Source organism: Hylobates moloch, unplaced genomic scaffold, assembly GCF_009828535.3.
Source record: "Hylobates moloch isolate HMO894 unplaced genomic scaffold, HMol_V3 SCAFFOLD_8, whole genome shotgun sequence".
Classification (NCBI taxonomy): domain Eukaryota; kingdom Metazoa; phylum Chordata; class Mammalia; order Primates; family Hylobatidae; genus Hylobates; species Hylobates moloch.
Window position 1 is genome coordinate 42,542,223 of NW_026652283.1, and position 15,185 is coordinate 42,557,407.

Below are 15,185 nucleotides of genomic sequence, written 5' to 3' on the forward strand. Positions count from 1 at the left end.
ATGCCAGACACTGCTAGGCAGGAGGGTTCAAAGATAATGGCTGCTCAGTCACTGCCTCAAGGCCTCGACTGTGTCATGACGCCTAAGGGACCTTCTTTGGCTAATGCTTGTGCCTCTGCAGTGGTGAAAGCTTCACCTGCCAAAGACTTTATCCCTTTACAGAGTGAACTTAGAGGGAGTCTGCCAAGGGCAGGCTGTGATTGGCTGATCATCCTAAGAAGCTCGTGGCTGTTGTGCCCTGACAGCAGGGCACACCATACATGATTTGACAGCTGCCATGCTAACACAAGCCCTCATTTTCCTGAAATGATTTAGAAATACCTTGGAAATCCTCTTGGGAAAATTGGGTTGATATAGTACAGTGATGAGTTGGCAGCATGCATTTCTTTTTAGTCAGCGAGAATTTCATCTATGCTCTTCTCTGCCAACCCAGATGTGCTCAGCTTGGAGCTGATAAGCCTTGTGAGGTTGGTGAAGTTGGTCCTTCCCAGCATTTCCTGTCTGTTCTTTCACCATCTTGCTGCTTCAGGGTGGCCTTGTGCTGTGTCACACCTCCCTGGACCCGTAGTGATGGCTATTTCAAGTTGAGTGCAAGTATCCTTTGTAGGACAGAATGCATATGTATTAAAGCAGAGTTGGAAAGAATGTGTATTTTGGTAAAATTAATCCTGTGTTTTCTGTCATAAATTGGAAACTTATTTCTGGAGGTTGGGAATAGGCTGAGTTGAAAATTGTTGTACAAGAATGGAAGAGATGTTTTCTGTTAGCCTAGCCCACTGCATGTACTTTTAGAACACTCTGTCGTCTTTCTTTTCTGCCCTCCTCCGGTTTATAGTAATTTCTCCTTAGTAATCCCTTGCATCTCATCTGTCGTTCCCAGAACACATCCCCTTCCCTTGTAACTTTGGATGCATAGTTGTAATTTTCAGTAACCTATGCAGTCAGAATTAAGAACATCAGAATAGCAACATCAGTTGAAGTTTATGATTCATTGAGAATTCCATAGTCTTCTTATTGAGGTGATTAATTCAAAGTGAGGAGAGATAGTGATGGAATTCAAGTCAGGGATTGGGTGTACAGTTGTAGTTTAAAAGGCTCCACCCACGCCCACACCCCCACCACCCCCCATCACTACCACCACCAGATGAGCCCAGATAGGCTCACTGCTCCAGGTAACCTGTAGTAAAAGTCACAAGTAGTACTAAAGTTTTGAGATTTGAAAGAATAATTGACCCTTTTGGCAGCTTGTGTCTTTACCGTCTCAAAAGAGTACATTTCATAGGACTACAACCATTGTGTGTGAGAGACAGAATCTGCCAAGTCATACACATCAGTCAGAAATTTCTTAAATCCAAGATTGCTATTTTTAGAAAGTTAGAGTTCTTGCTTTCTTAAATTCTATTAATTAGGGGTAGACTTAGTTAAGAGTCTGTGTCTTAACAGTGCCCAGTAAGTTAGCAGTGTTTGCTCTCCTGTGGTCCAGAGCAGCCATCTGGCCAGTGTGGGCAGGAATTGCTCTGCAGCTTGAATGGGGTGAGAGCCAGTGCGCACTAGGGCCAGCCTCGGAGATGCACCCCTGTGCTTTTTCTTTCAATGTCTTACATGCCTAAGAAAGAGCACATGACCCTGAACTAAATAAATTCATACTTACCCTTTCCATTTAATGTTACCTTCCAAATTCACCTGCCCCAGACTTGACTTTGGCTATTTCTGAAATAAACTGTCATGGTTCCTTTTGATTTTTTTCTGTAGTGTAGCCTTATCACTAAAGGGGCTGTGAAAAGTTGCAGCATTTGGGGCACAGAGATTTATGTTTGGGACCCATGCAAATGTTTGTACTGTGAGCCTAAAAATATTTTCGGTTTTTCTTTCGTTTTGGAGAGTAACTTCAGCAATACTGTAAACCCAGAGGACTCTGGAGGTTATTACTAGTATTGAGATGAGTTTAGGCATTCATGGAGAGGGTTTCCTCCCGGCACATTGCTCGTTGTTAACCTCTCGGTAGTCCTGTGGGCTCTGAGCCTGAACTCATGCAGCATTCTCATAACTCTTCCTTTCAGACCACACCTGTGACAATGCAGGTTGGAGAAGGTCAGCAGGTGCAGATTGTCCAGGCCCAGCCACAGGGTCAAGCCCAACAGGCCCAGAGTGGCACTGGACAGACCATGCAGGTGATGCAGCAGATCATCACTAACACAGGAGAGATCCAGCAGATTCCGGTGAGTCCTGCCCTGAGGTCTGTCTTTACAACTTTATAGAAGGAAATACTTATATATAGAGAGAGAGATACATATATAGAGAGATATATATAGATACATATATAGATAGATATATATACCTTGATATATATATATGTATCTCTATATATACCTTGATATATATATATCTATATCTATACCTTGATATATCTATATCTATACCTTGATATATATATAGCTATACCTTGATATATCTATATCTATACCTTGATATATATATATCTATACCTTGATATATATATATCTATACCTTGATATATATATATACACACACACACACACCTTTATATATATAGATACAGATATAGATACAGATATCTATCACACGCATGCATAATACTTTTTTTTGGAGACAGGTCTTGCTCTGTCACTCAGACTGATGAAGTGCAGTGGCTTGATCTCAGCTCACTGCAGCCTCCGCCTCACAGATTCAAGCGATTCTCTTGCCTCAGCCTCCCGAGTAGCTGGGATTATAGGCACGTGCCACCATGCCCAGCTGATTTTTGTATTTTTAGTAGAGACGGGGTTTCACAATGTTGGCCAGGCTGGTCTCTAACTCCTAACCTCAGGTGATCTGTCCGCCTCGGCCTCCCAAAAGTGCTGGGATTACAGGCGTGAGCCATCACACCCAGCCCTCAGTACTTATTTATATATATGCGTGTGTGTGTTTGTTTTGTTTTTAACCTATATGCCCAGTGTTCCTGACCACAACTTGCTTCACTGTGTTTGTTCCCTGCCTTCCTTTAATCTAGGTTCAGGTTCACCACAATTGGGCAGCTCCTCTCAATTTCCCCTCATTCCACCTATTCAGGGAAATCATTGTAACCACTACCCATGCCAAGGCCCAAAGGCCCTGTGAGGCAGTCCTGTATTTGATTAGCAGAGGATAAGAGGGAGGCGTATAGGGAAGGCCATAAATACACTTGTTGCATATTCATGAGTCAGTTCCCAGTGGAGCCTGCAGCAAAGTGTATTTTTGGCTTTCATATAACTTATCCACTCCTTTACTGTGGACTGCTGCTTCCTGTGTGCCTTGAGGGATTTCATTTCTTAGATTTGTTGGCTTTTTTATTTGTACTCCTTCTTTTGTAAAACATGTCCTTGTCTTAACACTTGCAGTCTGTACATTGGTCATTTTGACCCCCCAAAACTGGAAAGTGAGTGAAACAGAGCAGTCCTTCTATTCCCTGCCCTTTGCCATTTTTGTCATAAATGAAACGTAGGCAGGTATAGAAACTCAGGTAGACCTGGTTAACCACTTCCTCTGTGAAAATAACTCTAAAAGTATCCTTAGATCAGTTTAGGAATTGTTCTTCATCTGAAGTTAACATAGTAATAGGCCAAGAGAAAGCTTAGGAAGGTGGAGTGTGTATGTCTCTTTGTCCACCTCTCTCACGTGTGCTTACGATACCCATGGATTGCAGATGACTGAGCTCTGCCTTGCTTCATTGTTTCAGTCCCCAACCCCAAGATTTCTGTTGAATGGTTCTCATTTTTGCAAGCGAAGGCACCACCACAGGTTCATTTAAGCCAGAGAAGAGTTCCACCTTTCAGATACTTTAACCCTCTGGGGCACAGAGCTTTAGCCCAGAAGATTTGTTGCAGAATTCACTACTTCATCTTCACTGGCTCAGGCACCTTCTGTAGGAGTCTTCATTTCCAGACTCGTTAGGCAGCTCATTGGAATGTTCCTAATAGTGATGAGCTTCAGGAAGGAAACTTTATTTCCCTTTCAAAAACCCAGAGCTTATTTTCTCTGTAATTAATGTAAAAAAGCTATGAGGGTCCCCAGACCTGTCCTGCTGTAGAGGAATGAGGGACGGATCATCACCAAATGTCTTAACCTAGGTCAAAAAGGAAAGCTTCTTGCTTTTGTTGAAGAGCTGCTTGGAACCATTTGGCTCACAGCTTTTCAGTCACATTTGGGTTTCTGCAAAGAGCTCTTCCCAGCTAGAAAATTTTAACATCCCTGTAGCTGTCAGTATACCTTCTCCCATTCCTGGGACAAGGCTTTAGTCTTTCATCTTGTGATCCCTGGCTGGAGTTCTGGGGACTCCTGGGACTAGCCACCATCGGTCTCTGTAGATGAGGTTTTCCAAACCTCTGCCCAGCTGCCTTCCTCCCCACAAGCAACTTAACATTGTTGCCAGGAAGCTGCATTACAGGATTTAGGTGGGGAATTCAGGCTTGGCACCACAGCCTCCCAGCAGCTTCTCTTGGCATATTCTCAGGAAAGAAATGACTGCAGGTCATAATACTCTTGTCCTGTCTCCTTTGAACCAGATTTTTAATGGGTTTAGATTGTGTGTCCCTCCATCTTGCCTCAAGTGGGCAATTCTGGAATTGTCTACCATGAACTTGAGAGGTCGTTTTTTCTTGGTAGTTCAAATTCTGTGAGGCTGAACTTCTCAGAGAAGCATTTTGATTGAACACTGCGTGCAGGAATGCAGCTTCATCCCATTAGCATTTTCCTCATGGAAGAGTCCTGCAGTGAAGTTAGTTCTTGAAGGCCAGAGGGAAATTTGCTCCAGAACAGAGGCAACACTTGCCTGTTAGCCACAAGAAGCTCCCCTTGCCACAAAGGCAGGCTGGGCAGCCAGGGCAGGTGGTTTCTGGGGCCCCCAGATAGAGACCTAGTCTATCCATGCTCCCAGAACCCCTTTCATTTCCTCTAAATCAAGGGCGTGAATGTCTGCAGTCCTCCTCTGCTGACCATCATCTTTGCTGAGCTACAGTTCTCTGACATGGTAACTGCCTTGGTCCTCTTTTCATCCCCAGCTCGAAACACTAATACTTTCATGGTACACTGGAGCATTAAGAGCCTGAGTTAAGGCTTTTAGCACACAATTAAATGCAGCTTGTGGTATTATTGTATTATCTGAGATTTAATCGTAAGCATCAGAGACTCTAAGGGCGCTTTCGTAGCTTTGGTTTCCCATGATGGGGTTTTCTGTGAAAGGTTTATTGATTCTGCTTCCCCTTGGGAGGTGTTTGGCCAGAAGCTAGTGCTGAACACCAAGGATCCTAAAAGCCCCACAGACCCGCATCCAGCCTGGCTCTGGGGGGCAGAGATGGTTAAGCAGGCCAGCTTTTGCCTCCAAAATGTGCAGCATGGGGCAGGGCAGTGTGAGGGCTGTGATGCGGAATGATGCTATTTGCTTTGGGCTCCTGGCAGATGCTGGATCTCTACAGTATTGGGAATTGTGGGAGATGGGAGCGAAAGAGGCCCACACTTAATGTACAGGCATTCTGATGATGTCAGTCAGATAAATTCCTAAGATAAGCTGTGATCATGTAGCTAAGAGCTGACAAATAATGAGCTTGCAGCCATGCTGTTCTCACCTTTGTGACAGGATCTTCTGTTAGTTTTTTCTGAAATCCATGCAGGGAACATATTCTCTTCTGTGTTGTTTGACTTGTGGGATGTGGATGTTCTGATTTTGCTTGTTTTTACCTCTGTTTAAAAGGGACTTTTTTCAGGGCAGCCTTCTTTGGAGGGCTTGAGGGGTAGGGGGCAATCACCATCTCTGGTCATGGAAAGTTTGCCTGTTTGAGATTATACTCAATGTCTTATGGTCTCTTTGTCTCTGCCCCTGCCGTAGGTGCAGCTGAATGCCGGCCAGCTGCAGTATATCCGCTTAGCCCAGCCTGTATCAGGCACTCAAGTTGTGCAGGGACAGATCCAGACACTTGCCACCAATGCTCAACAGGTATGTGCCCCAGAGACACAAGGCTTGTGTTGGAGACCAAGAGCAGATGGCTTCTGACAGGAAAGGAGCGCTCAGTACACAGCTGTTTGCCACCTCATCCTTCAGCCAGAAGCACCACCCCCACACCCTCCATATCTCTTCTGTACCCAAGAGGCATGGGTGGTAATTGGAACATTAGATGCAAAGTGTTTTCTCTTACCATCTTGTTCTCAAGGGGCAAAGAAATACAAGTCAGGGGAAGCCTCGAAGGTGCCTGAAAGAAACCTTATAGGTGTGCACACCCGTCAGACCCAGGAAATGTTCGACAGATCGCCTGATCGTCAGGCTGTTTCCATCTTTAAACCCAAGTAGCTGTTGTGTTCTGGCACCTCCTGTGCTCTTTGGAAAGCTTACTTAGATTTTACCCCCACCTCCTCTTGCATCCCTAACCAGAAAAATTGCCCTTCTCCTCTCCTCTCGTGCCCTACAATATTGATGGCTATGAGTCACAGATGGTGAGGGGGCTGCCTCCCTGGGCTTGGGGGTGTTGAGGGACGTGGGCATTATTTGCAGAAGATGGGGGGTGCTGGTCAAGGGGAAGCATTGTTAATGGATTCTTTTGCCTCAGACCCAAAAAAAGCAGCGATCGTTTAAGAGCTGGACCCGTCTGGCCCAGTTGCATTTCTGGTGATGTATCTATTGACAGTGGTGACAGCTGAGTTTGTACAGCAGGTCTCCAAAGATCTCATTTGGGAAAATACGAGGAATGAGCCAAAAGCAAGGCTTCTGAGTTCCATATAGTCTCTGGGATCATTAAGGGCTCTTTCTGTGCCCACTGCCCAGCTTACCTAAGGACTCGGCTTTTCCGTAACTGATACTGACTCACACCCTTCACCCAGCCCCTCTTTTTAACCTCGTAAGATTCTTCCCTGGGATCCAAAAAACATAATGGCATGGGAGTGGGAGGAAGAAATGAGAAGGAAGCTTCTTGGTTCCTCAGAAGTCAGTTTGGGGCTGGGCACAGTGGGTCACGCCTGTAATCCCAGCACTTTGGGAGGGAGGCCGAGGCAGGTGGATCACGTGAGGTTGGGAGTTTGAGACCAGCCTGGCCAACATGGCAAAACCGTTTCCACTAAAAATACAAAAATTAGCTGGGCGTGGTGGTGCATGCCTGTCATCCCAGCTACTTGGGAGGCTGAGGCACAAGCATCACTTGAACCCAGGAGGTGGAGGTTGCAATGAGCTGAGATTGTGCCACTGCACTCCAGCCTGGGTGACAGAGTGAGACTCTGTCTCAAAAAATAAAAATAAAAAAAAGTCCGTTTTGGGAACAGAACTAAAGCCAAAAAATGGGAGAGGTTGGGGGGAAGCAAGAAAGCGGTAGCTGAAGGCAATGAAAATCTTTGTAACAACAGGTTGTAATTATGACAACCTAGTACTTAGTAGGTGCTCAGTAAATGTATGTTGAATGAAGCTGAATGAATAATATGTAAATAAAATTTAAAGGTAAATGAAATCTCAGCTAATATGAATGGCAATCCTGCTGGCCACAGAGCAGTTAACCTTCTTATCTATGTGGAATATTTTCCATTTGTCTCAGGCTCACTTGTTTATTCTGCAGACATTTCTGGTATACTTACTTTGTATGGGCTCCTGCCCTCAAGCATCTTATAGGCTGTTGGAAGGAAAAGGACCAAAATAAGGAACAATAGTAAGAAATAGTCATGAAGCCTGTTATACCTGTTCCCTTTCTTGTTCCTCATAGCCTCATGGGTAGGCCTGCAGGGGTTGTTTTTGGCCATGGTGAGGACATTTGAGAGGACAGTCCTTGTCTTGCAGGCTGGCTGTGATGATTCCAGGAAATGGTACGCAGAGGACACTGCTGGTCAAATGTTCCATAGGAACACATGTGCATGCACACCTCAGTCTTCTTTCTAGTTTACCAAGCTGCTCCCAGCAGTTGTCATTATATATGCAGTTCTACATGTCAGTACATTTATCTAAAATCCATTCACAGTCCACACGTAAGATTTTAAGTACTTGTGATAAATGTTGTCTTTGTTCCACTCTCCGTCCCTCCCCCTTTCTCCTCCCCTCCTTTGGCCCAGAGGGCTGCACAGTGCCTCTCTCAGAAAAAGTACTTCATAGGTTTGCCATGACGACTGCTGGGGCCAAGGCCACTTGCTCGCCAGGGTGTTTCATATTCCAGTCAGATGATCTGGGTGATAGGGGTTTGGTTTGGAGCCCACTTTCCAAGAATGAAAGAGACCACTCACCACTTTGTCTGACACTTTGCAATCCGCCTTCACTGGCTGAAAGACTGACTCTTAGGACCTTTACCCCAAACCATAGCACCTAGGAGCCATGTGTTCTGTTTGAGCCTCAGACTTTGAGATGAGTGGGTGGTTGAGGGAGTAGGCATTCATTAGAGAGATGGGTGTGGGAACTATCTATTATGTGCTCCAGGATTCTCGATGTCACTTTGTGCTGCCAACTCCTGGGGTAGCCATCGGTGCTAGGAGATTAGGAGGGGTGCTTGCTTTCTTACTACCCATTGAGCACCTGCTGGGCACTTTATATGCATTGTCTTATTTGATCTTTATGACCCTCTTCTGGGTGGTGGGCTGGTGGATCAGACCCTGCAGCTGACATGTCAACTCTGCCATCTTGATTCTTACAGATTACACAGACAGAGGTCCAGCAAGGACAGCAGCAGTTCAGCCAGTTCACAGATGGACAGGTAGGGTACCCAGCCTGGGCAGGGGCAGAGGGTGAGGAATTGCGGGGCAGGGTAGCAGGTAGTATCTGGGTTTGGATGGTTAGGGCAACTGTCCTGTCCTCTACTAACAGTGAGTGGACAGAAATTGTTAAAACAAGTACAGTATTTAAATCAGGGCACCTATCCTTTAGTTTTATAGACTTAGTGGGAACTAAAAATAATCTTAGACATGTAGCCCAAATTGCCATTTTACAGATGAGTAAACTGAACCCTGGAGATGGGAAGTGCCTCATCCATGCTCCCCTAGGTGTTCATTGCCGAGCCAGGACTGGAGAGCAGGTTTCCTGTTTCCCTCTCTAGAACTGTACTTTTTTCCCCCTAAGCCATGATGCTGTTTTAATAGCATGGACTGTTGAGACGCAGAGAACACGTGACCTCTTGAGCTCTCTGGGTGCCTCAAATTCAGTCATTTTCAGTCCCTGCGAGGAGAGGATCTTCCCTTTTCCCTCTGCTTTCCCCTCACAGTACAGTCCCAGAGACCACTGAGGACATGATAGAATGACATGCCCAAACGTGTGCCCTCTGCTGCTCAAAAGGGAGAAGAGCTGGCATCAGGACCCACCTCTGCTTCTGCTAGCACCACATGCTAGGCTTACATGCCAGGGCTCCCGTGAGGGCTTGGCTTTTGGCTTCTTTGGGGAGTGCCTGGGAAACCAAGTAGTCAATTAGCCCTGACCTTCCTAAGTGGCTGTGTGAGTATCTTCTCCACCCCTGGAGGGTCTTGGCTATAGTTAAGTATTTAATACCAGGCCACCTCCTTAGCAGGGCCCATGGATAAAATTCAAATTCAGTTTAGTTTCAACCTGAGCCAGATATTCTGAGAAAAGAAGGAGAGGAGGGGGTAATCCTACTGCCCCTGCCAGTGTAGATTACCAAGAGTTGGGGAAATGCTGACTTCCAAGCTGCTGGTACAGTGGTTCGAATTGCTTGTGTTTGCCACAGAGGAACAGCGTGCAGCAAGCTCGAGTCTCTGAGCTAACGGGAGAGGCAGAGCCCAGAGAAGTGAAAGCCACAGGAAATTCAACTCCCTGCACCTCTTCCCTGCCCACCACACACCCCCCCTCACACCGGGCTGGTGCCTCCTGTGTCTGCTGCTCCCAACCCCAGCAGAGCTCCACTTCCCCTTCTCCTTCTGATGCCTTGCAGTGGGTGGTGGTTGAGGTATCTGGGACCCCCAACCAGCTCGAGACCCATAGGGAGCTGCATGCCCCTCTCCCAGGGGTGACCTCACTCTCTCCTCTCCACCCCTCGCAGCAGCTCTACCAGATCCAGCAAGTCACCATGCCTGCGGGCCAGGACCTCGCCCAGCCCATGTTCATCCAGTCAGCCAACCAGCCCTCCGACGGGCAGGCCCCCCAGGTGACCGGCGACTGAGGGCCTGAGCTGGCAAGGCCAAGGACACCCAACACAATTTTTGCCATACAGCCCCAGGCGATGGGCACAGCCTTCCTCCCCAGAGGACCCGGCCGACCTCAGCGCCTCCTGCAGGCTAGGACACTGGTGCACTACGCCCCATGCCTGGGGGCCGAGATTCTCCAGCAGAAAGATGCAATATTTTTTGTTTCCTTTTTTTCCATTTTTTTCTCCAGGGAATCAATATTTCAATATGTTGAGTGTGTGTCCAATGCTATGAAATTAAAATATTAAATAACATATTTATGGCATTTTCTTGAAGAGTGTGGTTGAAGAAATATTTCTCCTTTTATTTTTCTTTTTTTTTTGTTTGTTACTGCCACTTCTTTTTAGGAGCAAATCTCCCCAGGGGTGTACGGTATTTCTTGACTCTTGGAACAGCTGCTACCCGCAAGACTTGCCACGTTGTTCTGCCCTCAGATGGAATTAGGTGAATGTGTGTAGCTGCTTTTTCACTCGTGGTCCTCTCCCCATCCCTTGCTCTGACCCCAGAGCTCTGTGTATTTGCATCCAGAGGCCATGGAAACATTCCTTGCATTTAAGAGACAGCTTTATTCCCCGTGGAGAGTGGGTGGATTCATTGCCACACTCTTTTCTCCCAGGGACCCAGAAAACTAGGACTTTGTGCGTTTGCTGCCCACCTCCCTTTTATTTTTTAAATGCATTAAAAACTGTGCTAGTCTCCTTTGCATGGACTTCAAGCTGCATGAAATGCAATAAATCTCATTTTAGATAATTTAGAGTCTGGGTTTCTGTGTCTGGGGGCATTCATGGGGCCACTTTGCTTGGAAAGGTTCATTTGCTCTCAGTTTGTGTGTCTGGGAGAGAGGGCCACCCTTGTGAGAAGGGGATGTTCAAAGCTAAGGGAACTTAATGCTGTGTATCTAATTCAAACTGAGGTCCTTAGCTGATCTTTTTTTTTCTTGCTCTGTTGCCCAGGCTGGAGTGCAGTGGTGTGGTAACTGCTCACTGCAGCATCAATCTCCTGGGTTCAAGCAATCCTCCCACCCCAGCCTCCTGAATTGCTAGGACTACAGTCAGGTACCACCATGCCCAGCTAATTTTTTTTATTTTTTATTTGTAGAGACAGGGTTTCACTGTATTGCCCTGGCTGGTCTTGAACTCCTGGGGCTCAAGTGATCCACGTCAGCCTCCCAAAGTACTGGGATTACAGGCCTGAGCCACTGTGCCTGGCCTACCTCAGCTGGTCTTAAAAGTGAGCTTCATCAGAATATATTTGCTGCTCAGAGATGCTTTCCTGCTGGACTTACTAGATTCTCACCTGTGTATCAGGTTGAGCTGTGTCCTGCCTGGTTGAGGGTCAAGAAGGGGGCATCTCTCATGGAGAAAGCTGGCTCTATCAAAGCCTGGGGTAAATCCTTCCAGTCCTGCCTGGCACAGGCTGTCAGCTACCTGCTGTGGCCATGCCCATTAACAAAGGCATGGCATCTGCCATAGAGAACAACCCAGGCCCCTTGTCAGCCAAGAGTTCTACAGCCAAGACCTACTTCCTGTTAATTGAAGCAGGGAGAATAGAGAGAGCATTCCACTTCTTCATTGGCCACAGAGGCCAGTGATGAGCCATCTTTCTTACCTCCACCATGCCATCATTCCAGCTGGAATGAGCTGCTGTTGTGGGAAGAACAGTGAGCTGGGTGCCAGGAAGTGTAGGTATTTGCCCTAAACCCATGGGCAAATACCTCCCCTGTCTTTGGGACTGTCTCAGTGGGTGAGGTGGAAATTGGGGAAGGGCTTATATTAGATGATATCAAGTCTGAACCTGATGCTTTTATGATTATCTTATGAAATATCCGCTGTAAACCATGGGGGTAAGACATGAGTTAGTTTTCAACAAGTAGTTTCAGATAACTCTACTGCCCTCTGATCTTTCTTCCTTCCAGGAGATTCCCCAGATTTCTGGGATCTGCTTAAATACTTTGCCTAGATTCAAGTCTGGCCAGCTCTGCCCTTTACTCCAGATTGGGGCACCCTGTTGCTTATATTGTCTTGATGATGGTAGCTTATAAAGTACTCAGCATCTACTTCACTATGCCTTACCTCAGTCCATAAGAAAAAATTGCAATGAAAACAACACAATGAAATAATAAAGTAAAACAAACTAGAATTAGGAAAAATACAATCGGGTAGGAAATCAGAATCATAGAAAACAAGAACACAAATATCATGGTTATAAAGACCTACGTATTTGTTAGAATTATTTGACCCTGAGCTTCCTGGCCACCAAGGTAAAAAGAGATGAGACCAGGTAAAGGATTCACATTATAAAAGAAAGACAAATAACTTATTTTTTTCAAAAGCAAAGTTTTTTTAGCTTTAAGGTTTTGGATACATGATGCTGTCTATCCAGAATGACATGGAGTGTCATCAGGGTAGGTAAAGCAGGTGACAGTTCACCATGAGAAGTCAGTAAGTTGGCCCCCATAAAACAGTGAGTCAGGGTTAGCCCCCACATGCTCGCGACTCCCAAATTCCGTCCCTCCTTCTATATCTAGTTATCTTCATTCTAGCTCTGGACTTTTTTCTGAAGGGGGTCTTCTGGCCTTTCCAGCTGTCCTGAACTCAGTCTTAGCGAGACATCATATAATAGCAAGTTTTCACTGATGGCTGTGTGCCTAGTCCCGCGTGCAGGGAATGCAAGAGGGAGAAAGTGAACATGCAGAGGGGCCCCGGGCTCAGAGAAAAGGCAGAAGCTCCACAATGTAATTTCCTGGTGCCCTGTGTCCCACCTTGTTTGCTCTTTGGTTCATTCCTGAAAACCCAAGTGTGATTTGAGTTTTAGGCCAATGAATGGGTCCCCATTTTCCTGTAGACTTCCATTCTTGTTTTAGAGATGTTTTGATCAGTTGTGATTAGCAAGGAGCTTCCCTGCTGAACACTTTCCCTTTAAATTGCCCTGCCAGCAGGGCCCATCCTGGTGTAAACAAACCCTTTGGTGCAGCCCAAGAGAGCCCCTATCTAATACTCAGCACGATCCCCTTACATCCGGAGCACTCTAAACATTTTTCCTAGCACTTGCAGCATCCGTCCTCCCTCCCGATGATCTTCACAGTGACCCCGCAGGGGAGACAGGAAGAGGCATCATGATCCCTGTGTTAGCGATTGAGTCATGGGAGGGCTAGTGAAGTTCAGTGACTTGCCCAAGGTCACTCCATGAATTAAGGGTGGAACTGAAACCAAAACACTGATCTCCTGACCCCCTGTGCATACACAGTTGCTCTCTGGCCAAAGGTGACGTGTATATGTGTAGGAAAGACGCAGGCTATTGAAATGTGAACTATCCCCTTTTATTCAGTCTTCCTGAACTGACTGACCCAGCCCTGAGTATACATGAAATAAATAAAGCAGTTGGGTCTGGTATGGGGACAGCTGGTGGTTGGGATAACTTGCCACAGGGATGACCTTGGAGATTGGAGACCCCTGGAATCTGGAGCAGACAATCTGGCTGTCTTCCTTGCAGCTCAGGTCTGCGGAGGCCACAAGGGGGCAGCATGCAGCCCTCACCTGTGTCTCTGGGAGGTGCCCTCTCCCACTCATCCCAACTCCCACAATTCTAGGAACTAGTGGAAGTATGGCTGTCCCCTTTCTTAACCGCCTTCCTGATAAGACCCTCACCCTTTGAAGGGAGGGTCCTCCCTAGGATAACAGTGAGAGCTGGAAACTCTACCCTCTCCAGAGTATTGCCTCAAGGTAGGTGGTTAGATTTTAATAAGGACTTTCTGACAGCCCCAGTTGGTTCAAGGTCCTTCTTATCTCCCCAGCTTTGTTTCTTTTCACTCTCCTCTCCCCCACCACCTCCTGTACTCTGTGCTCCTGTCACACCCAATTACTCACTGATCCCTGAACTTACCTCCATGTTTTCAGAATGTGCTAGCTACAATGCCTGAAATGCCCTTTTACTTCCCTTTTCACTTATTGAGCTCCTATACATCCATCAAGGCCCAATTTAAATGGCCCTTGCTGAGAAACTTCTAATTCCTGGGCCAGAGTCAGCAAAGACCTCTTCAGTGCTCCCATGTGAACTTCTACAATCTCTATTATTAGAGCTCATATACAGTCACTCAGCAGCTGTTTCTTCAGCACCTTCTGTGTGTCAGACGTTGTTTTAAACATTGTGAATACAGCTTAAAACAAGTCTGACTTCTCTGCTACATGGAGCTTATATTGATGATTGGGTTGAGGGCGGGGGGGTTGGGTTGGGGACAGGGGAGAGAGACAACAAACATAACACCAAGTTAGCCTCTAAAGAAACCCTCTATCCCTCTGTTAGTGTGTTCTGGTTTGGGCTGTCTTCCTCACAGGGAGTCCTCAAGTCCAGGGTCATCTCTGCATCTCTGGAGTACAGCACAGAGCCTGGCACCAAGGGGGTAACAGTAACTGATGAGTGAGTGAATGAACACAAAGCCATCCTTGCAGCCACACTGCACACATTCCCACCTCTGCTCATCTGCTCTTACCATGACATTTTTTTCTTAACAATTTTTTTTGTTTGTTTTGTTTTTGTTTTTTTCAGATGGAATCTCGCTCTGTTGCCAGGCTGGAGTGCAGTGGCACGATCTCGGCTCACTGCAACCTCCGCCTCCGGGGTTCAAGTGATTCTCCTGCCTCAGCCTCCTGAGTAGCTGAGACTACAGGCGCCTGCCACCACGCCCGGCTAATTTTTGTATTTTTAGTAGAGACGGGGTTTCACCATGTTGGCCAGAATGGTCTCCATCTCTTGACCTCGTGATCCACCCACCTTGGCCTCCCAAAGTGCTGGTATTACAGGCGTGAGCCACCGCGCCCGGCTCTTGTTAACAATTTTTTATTGAGCTCTGATAATATGCCAGGCAGGGGTGTTCAATGGAGATTATTGTTTAAGAAATTTCTGTCTAGGAAAATATGTCTAAGGCCAGGCATGGTGGCTTATGCCAGTCATCCTAGCACTTTGGGAGATGCAGGCAGGAGGATCACTTGAGGCCAGGAGTTTGAGACCAGCCTGGGCAACATGGTGAAACCCCATCTCTATAAAAAATACAAAAATTAATC

General features: G+C 46.5%; 1 protein-coding gene across 7 annotated transcripts in view; it reads left to right on the top strand.

Moving 5' to 3' along the window:
• Positions 1-10,875, top strand: part of NFYC (nuclear transcription factor Y subunit gamma) — a 79,204-nt gene extending 68,329 nt beyond the window's left edge. For 5 of the 7 annotated variants that reach the window (XM_032160434.2, XM_032160436.2, XM_032160437.3 and 2 more), the window contains 4 exons: positions 2,061-2,219; positions 5,861-5,968; positions 8,628-8,687; positions 9,669-10,875. In XM_032160434.2, coding sequence (XP_032016325.1) covers positions 2,061-2,219; positions 5,861-5,968; positions 8,628-8,687; positions 9,669-10,100 — 759 coding nt within the window. In that variant the 3' untranslated portion in view covers positions 10,101-10,875. The remainder of the gene's footprint in view (positions 1-2,060; positions 2,220-5,860; positions 5,969-8,627; positions 8,688-9,668) is intronic. The other 2 variants (XM_058442061.1, XM_032160440.2) reach the window with 2 other exon arrangements.
• Positions 10,876-15,185: the final 4,310 nt, after the last annotated feature.